The sequence below is a fragment of the Stegastes partitus genome, unplaced genomic scaffold (genome assembly GCF_000690725.1).
Source record: "Stegastes partitus isolate 25-593 unplaced genomic scaffold, Stegastes_partitus-1.0.2 Scaffold418, whole genome shotgun sequence".
Taxonomy (NCBI): Eukaryota; Metazoa; Chordata; class Actinopteri; family Pomacentridae; genus Stegastes; species Stegastes partitus.
Window position 1 is genome coordinate 335,409 of NW_007578149.1, and position 14,702 is coordinate 350,110.

Here is a 14,702-nt window from a genome sequence, read left to right on the forward strand (position 1 = left end):
TGCATAAAAAGTCCCCAAAATAGCAGAAAGACGAGCGTCCGAACTTGATGTGATGTTTAATGAAACCTGTGACCAGAGCTGAGTGTCTGATCTGGGTGACTGAACAACACGATGCCTGAGAGCCTCGCTGCTCCACATTCTGTTCTGAATTGTGTTCTTACACAATTAAAGACATTTAAACCACAAATTTATGCAAAAAAGGGACAAACTGGAGCATAAAGATCCACCACCGTGCAGAAGACTAAGCGTCTGCCTCCATGTGTCCAATAATAACATGAAACCTGCACCCATGCGTCTCCCTGTGGCTCCATTACAACACGAATGCATGAACTACACGCACCGAAATCTGCTTTTAAACCAAAATTCACTCCTGAGCAGCCGTTTCTACTGAGATGTGTGGAGCTGCTCGGCCGGTTCGTTTAATTGGAGGCATTAATCCTGCAGTAAACAGCCACACTATTCACCCTGCCAGAGTCCAGCCTCTGTCACCGTGGCGTCCATGTGACTGCTTCACTCGTCCCCGGCAGGCCGACGCGAGCCGCCCAGCGCCACCTGGTGGAGCTGGAGGATTCACACAGTCACACAGCATTGGAATAACACTGAGTTTACCTGAAGCCGCTCGTCACCGTGCAGCGGTTTGTCCAATAACGTCGGCGTTTTAATGAGATTTATTGGTATATCGACTACATCCTGGCATCCACTTAGTCCACAGCGTGATGTTAAATTCACACAAAGCTAAATAGAAAATACTGACTTTGGTAGCAGTTACAACTGGGTTTGTACCGTCTTCTGGAGTCTGAATCAGAAACGAAAGGAAAGCAAATGATTACACTTAAGGTTTATTCATTGCTGAAATATAATCAACTACTGACTTCTCAGTAAATAATGTGATAGAAATCTACTAAAACTATCATTTTTCTTTAGAAGAAAAACAAAAACAAAACAAGGCTTGACAGGGGTATGAACATTTCATATGTGAACAAAGTGACTCAAAACTTATTTTCCTTTAGAAGAAAAACAAAACGAAACGAGGCGTGACAGTAAGAACGTGATTGCAACTCAGCAAAAAAGTAAAAGGTAGTCAGGGTGAGTATAAGATTGGCATGAAGACTGATTGGGTTACACACATAAATACATGGAATATTACATCTGTTTCTATCATGATAGGTCCTTGTCTTTAACACACCGTGAAGTACTGTAGAAATAATCACTGCTAAAAAGAGCATACAAATAACATGAGATAAACATGTGTTACAGTCCACTTGTTTAACCTGTTTTCAATCTCTTGGTATAAAAGCTAGGAATATCTCAAATAAATGAACATCATAAGCAAGGCTTCTTGTAAGTTTCTTCATTTTGGCAGGAGAGGGATCCTTGTAATGCTAATTACCAGCAACTCTGACATTTTATCTATACGTGATTAAATCACTAGGGAATATAGAGCAACTTCCAAATCAAGTTTACACTACAAACTTCTGGGGATATACTGAATAAACCATCACATACTGTAGGAGTGATTTCACAACCTCAGCAAAAAACTTGACCAGAGAACAAACATGCACTGACAAACTATCAACAAAGGTCTTTGTCCCCATGTCCCTACTCCTAATAAATGCACTTTACAGTTTAAAAAAATCCTCAGAGCCTCTAAGTGAACAACAACAAGACAAAATACACAGCAGAGACGTTTATCATACAGCAAGAGGTGTAGCAGGGAGACTAGTTATGGGGAAGAGAGATACATTAGCAGGTCATTTCACCTAAACTTGTCTAGTAACTGCACAGTGTCAGCCAAGCATAGTGTCAATGCACTTAAGGGGTTAATTAATGATCCTATGGAAACAGTCAAAACGCCTTCCAATATAATCTGGAAGAATTTCTGGTGATATTTTAGAGGACGCTCTACAGTAGTTGTTAACACACTCACTCTAATAGTCAGATGCAACAGAGACACGAGGCAAATCCTCCTGAAGGCAGCAGGAGCCTTTTTCAAGTCCCTTTATTTTCGCTCACTTTCCTGTTTTAGAACCGAATATCTTCCCTCTGGTTTGAGACGCTCAGTATCTGTATGGTCCCTGCAGGAACGGCATCTCCTCCTGACCCTCGCAGCCCTGCCTCTCTCCGGCTCTTTTCGAGAGCTTCAGCCTCTTGGCGTCTCCCCGCTGCAGTCCTTTCGCCCGGCGGCGGCAGGACACCTTGTGCCGGTGGAGGAGCGCGGCGTTCCAGAAGCGAGCGGAGCAGCGTCGGCAGGAGAAGGTCCCTCTGGCCCGGTGGGAGGCCCGGTGGATGAAGGCCGTCAGAGGCCGGTGAGACTGCTTCCCGCAGACGCTGCACCTCAGCCGCTCCTGAGTGCTCAAAGCTTTCTGCGGGTGTTTCACCGCCATGTGGACCAGCAGCCCCGCTTTACGGGAGAACACCGAGTTGGGGCAGATGGGACAGCCGAAGCGTTTCACGGGGACTTTGAGGGACGACAGGATCTGCACCTTCACGCCGCCGGTGTTGACCAGCTTATAGCCGCCACCACCTGAACCCCCGCCTCGCCTGATGGTCAGGCGGAGAGAGCCTTGTTTTTTATTCAGCTGCCCTCTTATCGTACAACTTATCTTTCTCTTCCTTTTGACTCCATCGAATCTGACTACATCTTGGGATTCCCACTTATTTTCCCTCCAATCTCTCCTGTCGGACTTTTTTTTTTTCTTCTTGTGCCGCCTCATGTCGTCATGTGACAGCTGGACGCCGCAGTCGAGGTGTTGGTGCGACTGGGTGCCTGACTGATGATGGGGATGATGGTGGGAGTGATGGTGATGGTGATGCAGATGATGATGTTCGGTGGAGGGCAGCTCCGTGAGGGGCTGGAACGGGGCGGTGGTGTGCAGCGTGCGGCTACGGGATCCGGCCGGGTATATGTGCTCTCCTTTGACCCCGGCTGGGGAGTGCGGGTGCTGCGGGGGCATGATGGTGGAGTTGGGAGGTAGCGGCTGGGAGTAGGTTGGGGCATTGGAGGCAGAAGACTGGGCCGGCGCGGCGTCGTAAAACAGGGGGGAGTAACCGGCCGGTGGTTGCGGCGGCGGCTGTTGGTGGCTGTGAGTGACCACACTGAGGCTCTGCCCTCCGTGGCCTTCGCCAGAGGGAGCCATCTGCAGCAGGGCATTGGTGGCCGCCTCGCTCTCCGACGCCGACTGATTCACGTCACTCCCGCCTCGGTTGTCTCCCGACCCGCCGCCCCCCTCCTGCGGGTTGGACGGCTCGGCTCGGGTCATCCCATGCTGAGACTGCCGGTGTCGGGTTAGGCTGTTGGAGTAAGCAAACGCCTTCCCGCACACCTCGCAGCAGAAGAGCTTCTCGCCACCGCCTTCGTGAACCGTCTGGTGGTGGGCAGTCAGGTGGAAGTGGTGGCGGAAGGACTTCCAGCATATGGCGCACGTGTAGAGTCGAGGAGGCGGCGGGGGCTGCGGTTGAGGCGGCGGCGGAGGCTGCTGCTGCTGCTGGGGGTTGGTGTCTTGAGGCTTGACGTCTTGAGTGTAGGAGTAGTAGGAGGAGGTGCTCGGTGCTTGGTTCTGGCTCCTGTCTTGGGCCACGCTACATTGAGGATTTGGGTTAAAGCTGTTCAGGTTCTCCGGGGCCGGCGTGGTGGGCACCTCCTCCAGCTCCCCTTTCTGGTGGAGTTTGCTGTGCCTCCTGAGGCTCTGCGAGTAGCCGAACTCCTTCCCGCAGATGGTGCATTTGTAATTCTTCGCTCCCGAGTGGACTGTTTGATGCTTGCTGAGGTGGAAAGCCTCTCTGAAATACTTTCCGCACACAGTGCAGTGATGGGGTTTCTCTCCCGTGTGGATGCGGTCGTGCCTGCGCAGGGTCTCGCGCCGTGCGAACCCTTTTCCGCAGACACTGCAGAGGTGGGTACGTGGGAGCCCGCTGGGCCCCATTCTGGGGGTGTATTGCCTACGTTTGGGGGGCTGGTCACCAGCCGCGGGGTCTTTCTTAGCTCTTGGTTTGCGGGGACGTTTTGGTTTGGCAGTAGGATTCTGCGGGTTGTTGCTCATTGTCTCCTGACTCCCACCACCTCTGAAATTCTTATCCATGCCAGACGTGGACGAAGGCGAGCCCAGAGGTCCTAAACCGAGACCACCTAGCAGACCTCCTATGATGTCCCCCCTATCATCCCCTCTATTTCCACTGTTACTAGCTGCCGTTATAGCAGAGATTGCATTATTGACAGAGCTAGTGACATCATCCTCTGAGTCATCCAGGAGAGAGGAGAGGGGCAGGTGGGGCTGTTGCTGCGGGTGGTGGTGCTGGTTGTGGCTCTGAGAGTGTGGATGCAGTGTCGGGGCCAGGGGTGCCTTTCTCAGAGCGGGGCCCGCCATCCCACTTCCACAGGGGGAGGCACCAGAGTAGCACGGAGACGGGTTACCTTGAGAACGGTGGTCATCGTGGTAGCCTGTGTAACGATTCCGAGAGTAGTCAGTGGGGTATTTACCATCTGTTCTGTCCCTGTCATTTGAATTCCCTCCCCTTCCAGACTGAAACAGACCATCACATCCTAAACCTGATTTTGGCTCTCCTTCCCCCACAATGATTACACCATCCTCTTCCTCAGTTTTCCCATAAATAACCCCTCTATTGCTCTGATAAGTTCCCCCTCCTCCATTACCTCCTCCTCCACCCCCTCCCCCGACTCTGTCCTCACCATCAGCTCCTGTCTTGCTGCCCCGTTGTTTGGGTCCCCTACCTGGCTTGCCGCAGGTGCCTGAGGCAGCATGGTTCAGTAGAGAGGTGCTCTCACGGAAGGCACGACCACAGGCGGGACATCGGAACGGCTTTTCCTCATGTATCTTCTCATGGCGTGTCAGTGACTCTCTACGATTAAAAGCCCGAGAGCAGGTGGAGCAGCCATAGGGGCGGGCTGAGGAGTGTATAACGCCATGTTGCAGGAGGTGCCCTTTTTTCTTAAAGCCTTTGCCACATTCGGGGCAATGAAATATTTTGTCTGGGCTAGGACAAGAATTGGATGTGGGTTGGGAGGGAGTTTCTTGGGTCGAATGGGGGAGGCTCGGGTCAGTCTGCGTTTTAATGTGAATGGGGTTTGGGCCAGTAGTGGCAGTATTGCTAGTACCTGCTGTGGTTGGCTCATGCATGCGCAAATGCCTGCGAAGGCTCGAGAGGTGAGGGAAGCTTTTGCCACACTCTCCGCAGCTATAAACGGGCTCTGAATCGGACTCTGCGGCGTTGGCTTGCATTGAGCTCTGGTTATCAGATTTAGAAAGGTGGGAATCGTTAGTAACCAGTACTGAGGCAGCAGTGGAAGAGGGAGCAGAGGAGGAGGAGGAAGATACTACTGATGAGGATGAGGATGATGAGGCGAGAAGGGATGACGGGTCTCCACCCATGTTTGACATACCCACCCCACTCCCAATTAAAGCTGGAGGCTGACCGTGACTAAGCCCTCCGTTACTACTCGCGGTGGGGTTGCCGCCGTGGCTGCCGTGGCCGTGGCCGCTACTGCTGTTACTACTGCTATCGGATTTTCTCTGAGGCAAATAGCCGGCCATCGCTTTCTTCCTCCTGCTGCTACTGCTGCCACTACTACTCCCGCCTCCGCTGTTCTCCCCTTTACCGTCATCCTTAGATAAGGATAAGTGCAACGGCAAGGGGAGGGGAAGACCCGCCTCCTGTTGCATCAGAGACGCTATCTGATTTGACGAGAGCACAGGAATGCCCTGGAAGTCAAAGCCGCCCAGTGATGAGGGCTGGGAGCCCGGGTGGAGAGGGTGGTGAGGGTGGGAATGAGAGTGAGGATGGGACAGGGCGTGAGGTGGAAGCTGCTGCTGCTGGGGGGGCTGCTGTGGAGCCTGCTGGGGCTGGGGGGTGGAGTGGCCATGAGAATGAGACGAATGCAAAGCAGGAGGCGGAGCGAGGCTACTGCTGGGCTCCCCCCCTGTTTGACTCAGCCCGATCCCTAAGTGGTTATGGGTTCCCTGCTGCACCAGAAACTGCTCTAAGCTAGCGTTAGCAGGCACCCCGGAAAGGAAATACTGATTAGCGGCTAACATGCAACTAAACTGTTGGTGAAGGCTCCGTGCATCAGACTGAGCCCCAACCAACTGGTGCCCCAGCGAGCTGACTGCACTGCTGCTAGAAGGGTTGTTAGAGGTGGCCACGGAGGTTGAAGGGGAAGGAGAGGAAGAGGAGGGGCCAGGTGATGCTTGGGGGACAGACAGGCCGGGATGCAGAGGAGGTGGGGGTGGAGGTGCTGATGTTACTAATCCTCCTAATCCCCCAGCGCTCCCACTACTGCTACTTCCCCCAGCAAAGTGCTCAAAGCGGCCTACACCTGGATGTAACTGCTCCTGTGCTAGTGCTGCCTCAGACGGGTGGAAAGAGCGCAGGAACTGTGGGTAGCCTGAAGAATGGCTTGAGCTGCTGCTGCTCATCTTGCTTGACTTTGAACGAGAGCTCTGAGATGAGGAAGGCTGTTGTTGTAAAGGTGGGGGAGGAGGGGCACTCATCTTGGCAAAAATGGAGGCAGAATCAGAAAAGGCGTTACCTCTAGACCCCTGCAGGGGGCCCAAGCCAAGTCCAGACAGAAGAGCTCCAGATGACTCAGCCTGCTGCTGCTGCTGCTGCTGGAGTTGATGCTGGTGAAGTTGCACTTGCTGCTGATGCTGTAGCTGTCGATCTAAACCAAGGCCTTTGAACTGGTGGGCCTGGTGCCCACTTAACATCTCTATAATGTCCAGATTGTATTTTCCAAATTGGAACATTTCCCACTCACTGGCACATGGGGGTGCAGGCGCCAAACCTCCAGCGATAGGAGCGGCAGCAATGATCCAAACTTTACCCTAAGGGTGAAGGCTACGCTACTGTCGTTTTAGTCCAGAACTTTTTAGCTGACGGCTTAAATCTTAAGTTCGTCTTTCCAGATTGTTTACGTCTGGCGCTGCTACTCCCTGTTGATCATCCACCGCCCGCACTCTACTTCCAAAACGAGTGGGGCAGCTGCGATGATAAGCTGATGATCAAAGGGTAAAAAACAAAGTCTTTTTGGCAGGCAGATGAGCTCCACCTAATTTCAAAATTGCTCAGAATAGTTTTTTTTCTATCGAGAAGCAGTTCAAACAACTTCTTCTTGTTTCCTTTGAGAATTACTGCGATGACATTTTCCTAAGCAAGATTCCTCATCCGTGTTCAGCCGAGAAGTTCCTATAGCTGAAAACACAAGATTCACAAGGGGATGAAAGTCACAGAGAGGCTAGAAAAACTAGCATTTAGAGTAAAAGTTCACCCGCACCCCCTCGCTAATTCGGCGTTAAGCTCTGAAGCTCCTTTTTTTTGCTCCTAGTAATGTTTAATGTCACCTGATTGGTGACATTAAATGTCATGTCGGAGTCAGAATCCAAGGCTGTCGCTATGTTAAGGCTGTTTTTATGGGTTCTGTTGGTTTTTCCTAAAAACCTGTCGGATAGCAGGTTCTGGATTGTTAAGGGTCGGATTATCGAGTCACGACTGTATCTCGATTACAAGCTCAGACTTGGTTAATATTTGCGATAGAATTTCACGTGAAGTTGAAAATCCAACAACTCTTAGTGTTTTTACAGCTTCAGACTCAGTACGGTGTAATTTTGTCATTTTTTTAGAAGAAAACTTTCAAACCAGTGCAGGTTGTGGAGTTCAGAGGTTTAATCTGTACCCAACTAAAGGTAAATCTGTAAAAGATGCTTTAAATTCATTCAATAATTACACTGTGCTGTAAAGAGCTTCAGGTACAGCGAGTTTCTTCTCACTGTGAGTCAATCACATACAACTAAATTCAAATCTCTCACACTTTTTTCAGATATTCCCACGTTTTTACAGCCGCTGCAACAATGAGCAGCATGTTTGCAATAACTTACCGTGATGCAGTTCTGCTAGACTCGCTGGACAAAAAGCCAATTTTTTCTTGTTATTAGGTTCGTGTTTACTACAGAAGACAAAGTAGTTTTATGCATATAGGTGCACTGGGTGGGCGTCCGTGTGAAAGGAGGCAGACTTGGCTCACTGAACAAAGCTGCTCCGGAGGTAGTGACACATTATTACGTTTTTACACACCGTCCTGTCCAACCTTTACCTTCTACGCGCTGCAGCAGCAGCTCTGTGATGCATCTCACGCTGCGTTTTGTCCACAGATATACAGTAAAAATACCTGCTAGTGGCACTAAATGTCTGCTGAGAAACGAGGCGCAGATGGAGAAGCCACGGCGTTAAAAGAAAAACACATTAGACGGCAGATGTTTTGGTTTTGGTTAAATGCAACCGTGCGTTGATCATTTCTCTTTTAGCCGCAGTCACACTTGCATCATGTGCTGTCGGATGTTTCTTTAAAATGACAAGTTCTCAAACTGCAGCAGTGCAAGATTCAAAAACAAACTGATGAAACAGGTCGCGCTGCAGTGAAATGTCAACTCTTTTAGGGCTTTTTAGTGACAGAACTTTGGATAAAATCACGAGGATAGAAAGTGAAAGGAGGATGATGATGATAAATGTTCATCTGGTGTCAGATAAGGGCTCATTTAACGCCATAATTCAGTCATAAGAAGCTTTTCTGAGTTTGTATTTCTGCACACTTTGTAACCTGCGAGCCTCATTCATTCAAAACTAATCATTAGTGCTTAATTCTGGGCCACACGTCTGACAGCAGCTTTCAAATACAGGTCAAAAGGTCCCGCAAAAAAAAAAGGAAAAAAAAGTTAATTTCCATTCAGTTGGAGTTTAGATGTGAGGCGAGGAACTTTAAGGCCACAGAGGGCTCCGAACTCACTGCTGACTTTCTCTTTTCTGTTCCAGTGTGTTTATTAGATACAGATAGCTCCAGAAAAAAACACATATTCAGCTTCATCTATCCTAAAAATAAAAGGTCCTATAAGGTGAAAACAAAGGGGAGGCTTTCATCCCCAAGGAGGCTCAATAATGGGCCTAATTACTGCTAATTATTCATATTGTTTTGTTTTGTTGGTGTTGTTTTTACCGATTTCCTGCTAAACGCAGCGTTAGAGATTATAAAGGAGATAGTTTATATGTTTTCATTTAATTTGATGTATTTTAAACCAAAAAAAACAAAAAAAACAACAACACATAGAAGCATTTCAGTTCAGTTTAAACCAGAATAAATCACTATAAATAGAAATGTGGTAAGTGGATATCACTAGTTTGGGGCTTGACTGTGTGTTTTCCATATTTGTTTTATAGCTTCTAAAATATCCATAAAAACAAGGAAACTAATTAGAGAGATAACAGGATTGGCAGGAACCAAAAACACACTGTTTACTGTCACAGAGGAGGAAAGAAACCAGAAAATATTCACTTTTAAGAAGCAGAAATCACAGAGTTTAGAATATTTTTAATTTTTTAAAAATTAATCAACCCCAATGTAATAATTATTCTCATTGCTGCTGTCAGCTGTTTTTAAATCTGTCCACTGTTTGGTCGCTAAAAGGTCAGAAAATGGAGAAAAATGTCAAATAAATGTAAAGAAAGAGCAAAAAAATAAAGATAATGAAAAAAAAGAGAGAAAAAAAACAGAAAATATTCACTGTCAAGAAGCTGCAACCACAGAATTTAGATTGTTTACATAAAAAATGAGGATCAATAGTTGATTGAACAGTTTAACTCAGCGGTAGCAGCACTAACAGGCCTGTTACAGACATTTCTGTGACTCTATACTTGTTTTATAGCATCTAAAATATCCATAAAAACTAGAAAACTAGCTAGAAAGATAACAGGGTTGGCAGGAACCAAACAGATGTTCAGTTTACTGTCACAGAGGAGGAACCAAACCAGAAAATATTCACTTTTAAGAAGCTGCAAATACAGAATTTAGATTGTTTACATTAAAATTGATGATCAAAAATAGCTAATAACTTATTAATTATTAATCAATTCTCACTAACAGGCCTGTAGCAGACCTTTCAGTGTGTGAATGTGTTTGTTTCTGTGTTTACTGAGGATCCCTGTTGTTGTGAAGCATCTGGTCTGATCACAGCTGCTGCACAAATCAGGCGATACTTTACTTTTTTCTCCTCATTTAGCGCAACAATAGGGCAGATTGATTTGAATAAATTTGCATAAACAGAAACTTTAGCGGACACTCTTCGCTGTAAGTTGTTTTTTTTAGCCTCCGTCGTACTTTTTGGCGCCGCGGCTGCAGTTTGTGTCTCACCTTTGCGTTTCTTACCGTTTCCTGTGGTCGGAGTGATGGAGCCGGAGGGGAGTGAACACCATCTATCGCATGTGTGGCTGCCGCTCATTTTAATGTAAATCCTGACAACAACAAAAAACACGCACACACACACACACACACACACACACACACAAACGCTCAGATTAGCCGCTGCTCGGTGTCCCGGTGAGCAGCATCCTCACGGAGAAAAAACGGCCCAAACACCGGAGGCACAACTTCTCTTTAGCATCTTATTCGGCAGCGTGTCCGGAGCCCCGCGCGGAAACAGCCGCCGATGCTAACGCTGCTAGCCGCCGCCGCCGCCGCCACCGCGAGCCCCGCAGCGGGACCGAACGGCGCCGTTAACGGCCCCGGGGCTCGCGGCGGCGGCGTGCTCGTGTGCGCGACGCTATTCGGGCAGATGTTTACCTTGGGCTCCGGTTGCGGGGCTGCGCCGGCGGCTGGATGCGGCCTGTCACGCCTTCTTCTTCTTCTTCTTCTTCTTCTTCTTCTAGCCGCCGAGCCGAGCTAGCTGCCGTCCGCTTCCATTTCTGCGTGCTGTTTTCCAGTCGTTAGCCGGAGCCATTTTCACTGATGCTGAGCGGGGTGAGCTCCGGTTCCGCTGCCCGCCGGGACCGCACACGGCGGCCGCCCGCTCTCCATCTCAGTGCGCGCTGACCGGGAGCCGCGGCTCGGACGTCGGTTCGGCGGAGGGAGCTTTGGACGGTCGCTGGGAATATTTTTGGGTAAAAGTGAGTGACGTGTGCTCCCTGAACATTGGTCCTTTCCGGCCCTGCTAATGGTTCCGGGTAGCGGCAGCGGGGCTCACGGCGGAGGCACCGAGCGCTCACAGGCGGGGTTCAAACTGGGTTAAACCCGCCGCAGCGCAGTCTCAGCCCGCGACGGCACACTGCCCCCGGTGCTCCGAGGTGCCCCTGCTGGGGGGCATCTTAAAGTTAACTGCCCCCAGGCTCCATAATGCAGCAGGTCCTGCAGGCCTGCGACAGGATTTATTAAAAATGCACCAAATTAAGGAGAAAAAAGTGTCACCGAGCTGTGGTCAACATGAAACTGTCCTCTGCAGCAGGTTTATTCCCACCACAGGAATAAACTACATCTTCTATATAACCTCTGACACACCTGTGAAGTAGAGCTGCAGCAGTTTATTGATTAATAGTTACCTATTAAATACAGTTCAACTATTTTATTAAATGATTAATCCGTCTGAGTATTAGAAAAAAATAAAAAATGTAGCTGCAGCTTCTTAATGTGAATGGAAATAATCAATAACTTCTACTTTCCAGTAGAAGAATCCAGCATTCAAACTAGATGTTGTGGTTGGATGTCGGTCTGATCTGCTCCATGCAGCAGGCCTGTGATAGTTGGTTATTAAAAATGCACTAAATCAAGAAAAAAAAGTGAAGGTAAATTATGCTAAACATTAAATTATCCTCTGCAGCAGGTTTATTCTAATCAGAATAATAAACTACATCTTCTGTATAATCTCTGACACACCTGTAAAGTAGAGCTGCAGATTAGTTGTTAACTATTAAATGCAAATCAACTATTTTGATCATCGATTTGAGTATTTTTAAAAATAAAAACATAGTTTTGCAGTTGCAGCTTCTTAATATGAATGGAAATAATCAATAAGTCAAGTAAACAACACATTTAAGTGCTTTCCAGTAGAACAAAAGGACACTCAAACTAGATGTTGTCGTTGGATGTCAGTCTGATCTGCTCCGTAATGCAACATGTGTGATAGTAGTTCATTAAAAATGCACTAAATTAAGTTTAAAAGTAAATTGTGCTAAACATTAAATTATCCTCTGCAGCAGGTTTATTCTAATCAGAATAATAAACTCTAAACACTCTATATAATCTCTAACACACCTGTAAACTTACCAACATGTAATGTCATATGCTATACCATATTACTTATAAAGAACAGATGCATCTCCGGATATTGATCATTTTTGTATATATATGCATATTATCGATAATAATCGATTAATGTGTTTGAGGTTTTTTTTTTAGATAAAACAATTCATATTTCCAGTTTTCTTTCCTCCTCTATGACCGTAAGCTGAACATCTTTGGACAAAACAAGACATCTGATCCACATTTTAGAGCAAACAGCGGATCCACAATCCAGAAAATCATTGTTGGAATAATCTTGAATGGAAGTAATGTTTGGATGCAGTCCTGATCTACAGCATGAGAGGAAATAATATTTAAAATCACTGATCAATCGTTTGAGCCACTTCTCAGACTAAATGCCAGCTTTTTTTTTTTTTTTTTATCTTATTTCGTAAGAGAACAGAATATTTAGAGTAATATACAGAATGTTTTGTGCTGTAGTTTGGGCAGGAAATAAAATCCACAAATATCTGAGCTGCAGCAATTAATCGATTATTGGTCAACTAATAATTTCATCTTCCATCATTTTGTTAATCGGTTGTTTGATCTGAGTTGTTTTTAAATATAAAACAGTTAAAATTCTGTGTTTGCAGCTTCTTAAATGGGAACATTTTCATTTTTTCCCCTCCTTTATGCTAGTAAACTGAATATTGTCATTTTTTACCGTTTCCTGACACCATAGAGGCCAAAGCGCTGATCGATTCATCCAGAAGCTAATTAGACAGGCGGGATCTGGCAACACTGCAGTCCAAAATCTGTAGATCTTAACCTGACAGTTACATCATTTTTCAGAGTAAAATGAATATAAAATGTTCGACTCTGTTCTCTCTGCAAAGTCAGCTCGTCCCACCTTCTTCCTGCGTTCCGCCCACATTAACATCACAGTTAGTCAGATTTATGATGATTTACTGATAGACTCATGTGTGAAGTTGTGTCAAAAATAGTGTGTAGTTTGGATTAAACAGTCCAGGAACAGAGACGCAGGTTCAGCCGTGAAGTCCAAAACACAACAGACTAAATCAGTAATAACCAGAGCTGATAATAAAGTCTGTTAATCCTGGTGACAGCTGATCCACAGAAACTTACGGTGACACATGTGTTCATGCTGATATGTTCCAGTTACTAAATGACCAGAGAGCTTCATGTGATTATGCATCCACATACATTGAGATCTTGATAGTGTTTCATAACTATCATTATATAATTGTGTTGAACCTGAAACTGACTCATCATTTTATCAGCATGCGCGTCTAAGATTTGAATTATTAGAATCACAGAAATGTTCCACAGTTGTTTATGTTGCTGTTCGTACGCAGACAGATAATCTGACAACCGTCAGCTCACACACGAGCGTTTATTGTCCGAGTGTCGGTCGTTCTCGTGAACTCGTCTTCATGTATGAGAAAGTGGGTTTGATTTCACTCAAAAGAAACCCGTCAGAACTATGAAATGACACGTGTGGAATTCTGTCATGAACAAAAACATGCAAAGAAACGAAAATGTGTTTTATATTTAGGCTCATTAGTTGACTGGAAACGTTCAAACCAGCCTCAATAAAAGCAGCCGGGTCTCGTAAAGTTGTTCAGCAAATCACGTTTTTTTCAACAAAATCCAGGTGAACGGTTCATCTTCACCTCAAGACACGAAGCTCGAGAACATTTAGGCAACTTCTAGAAAACATTTGAAGAGTTTATTTGCAAAAACGACTCGACATTTCTTCAAGTTCAGCCACAGAAACCATCAAACTCTGGAACGGAAGCAGATCTGATGAGGAAAACAAGCAGCTGGGATTAGTTTTGTTCTAAAGAAGAAAGTTGTGCAGCTTTCAGTTGGAGTTTTTTAGTTTTTTACAAACAACAAATGTTCTTCTTAAAGGCAGAATAATTTTCCTCGAAGACATTTTTCGGAAAAACGTTTGTCGAACGTTGTATTTAGAACGTCCTCCCTTTATTTTCATGTGAAAATTTGGAAAAGGTTCATGGAGTAACGTTTTAATCCCTCAACAACGTTCCCAAAACGTTCCACCTTTGCTAACACATCATTCAGAAGTTCTTCTAAATCACTTCTTATAACCTGTGTGTGTGTGTGTGTGTGTGTGTGTGTGTGTGTGTGTGTGTGTGTGTGTGTGTTTACAGCCTTACTTGAATGTGATGATCAGTCTGTTTGTTGCTTCTGTGTTGTTGTTGTTTTTTCTTTGCATATTTTCGTCTTCTTGTTTTCTTAATGTCACGTTGCTCTGTTCTTCTAAATTATTTAAAAAAATATTCTTGTTATTATTGTAACTCAGAACTGTTACATGAAGCCACATCTTGTATTAAATGTGTTCAGTTTTGCTCTAAGTTGTGAAAAAAAAGCAGTAAACAAAGAATGAAGTGAGTGGGTGTGTCTATACTTTGTGTGTCTTTGTGCTTTAACGTGTTGGCAGGTGCTGGACGCTGTGAGCAGAACGCTCATTGATGAGAGATCTGGAAACGTATTATGATGTTCTTCATGCACATTAGTCAGCTCAGTTCACAGGAATAGATTTAAAGTTTTGTTTAAAGCTGAGCATCTGTGAACCTCCTGCTGGTGAAACGTGCAAATGACAGAG

At 46.1% G+C, this 14,702-nt stretch overlaps 1 protein-coding gene across 2 annotated transcripts; it reads right to left on the minus strand.

Moving 5' to 3' along the window:
- Positions 1-821: 821 nt before the first annotated feature.
- LOC103360149 (hornerin) lies at positions 822-11,020 on the minus strand. 2 transcript variants are annotated; one of them, XM_008285818.1, is made up of 4 exons: positions 10,622-11,014; positions 10,208-10,293; positions 6,545-7,206; positions 822-4,438 (listed from the first exon to the last, which is right to left on the minus strand). In XM_008285818.1, the coding sequence occupies exons 3-4, from the start codon at positions 6,759-6,761 to the stop codon at positions 2,058-2,060; spliced, it is 2,598 nt and encodes an 865-aa protein (XP_008284040.1). In that variant the 5' UTR covers positions 6,762-7,206; positions 10,208-10,293; positions 10,622-11,014; the 3' UTR covers positions 822-2,057. The 2 variants fall into 2 exon arrangements, with proteins under 2 accessions (XP_008284040.1, XP_008284039.1); XM_008285817.1 differs by having other exon boundaries at positions 822-7,206; positions 10,622-11,020.
- Positions 11,021-14,702: the final 3,682 nt, after the last annotated feature.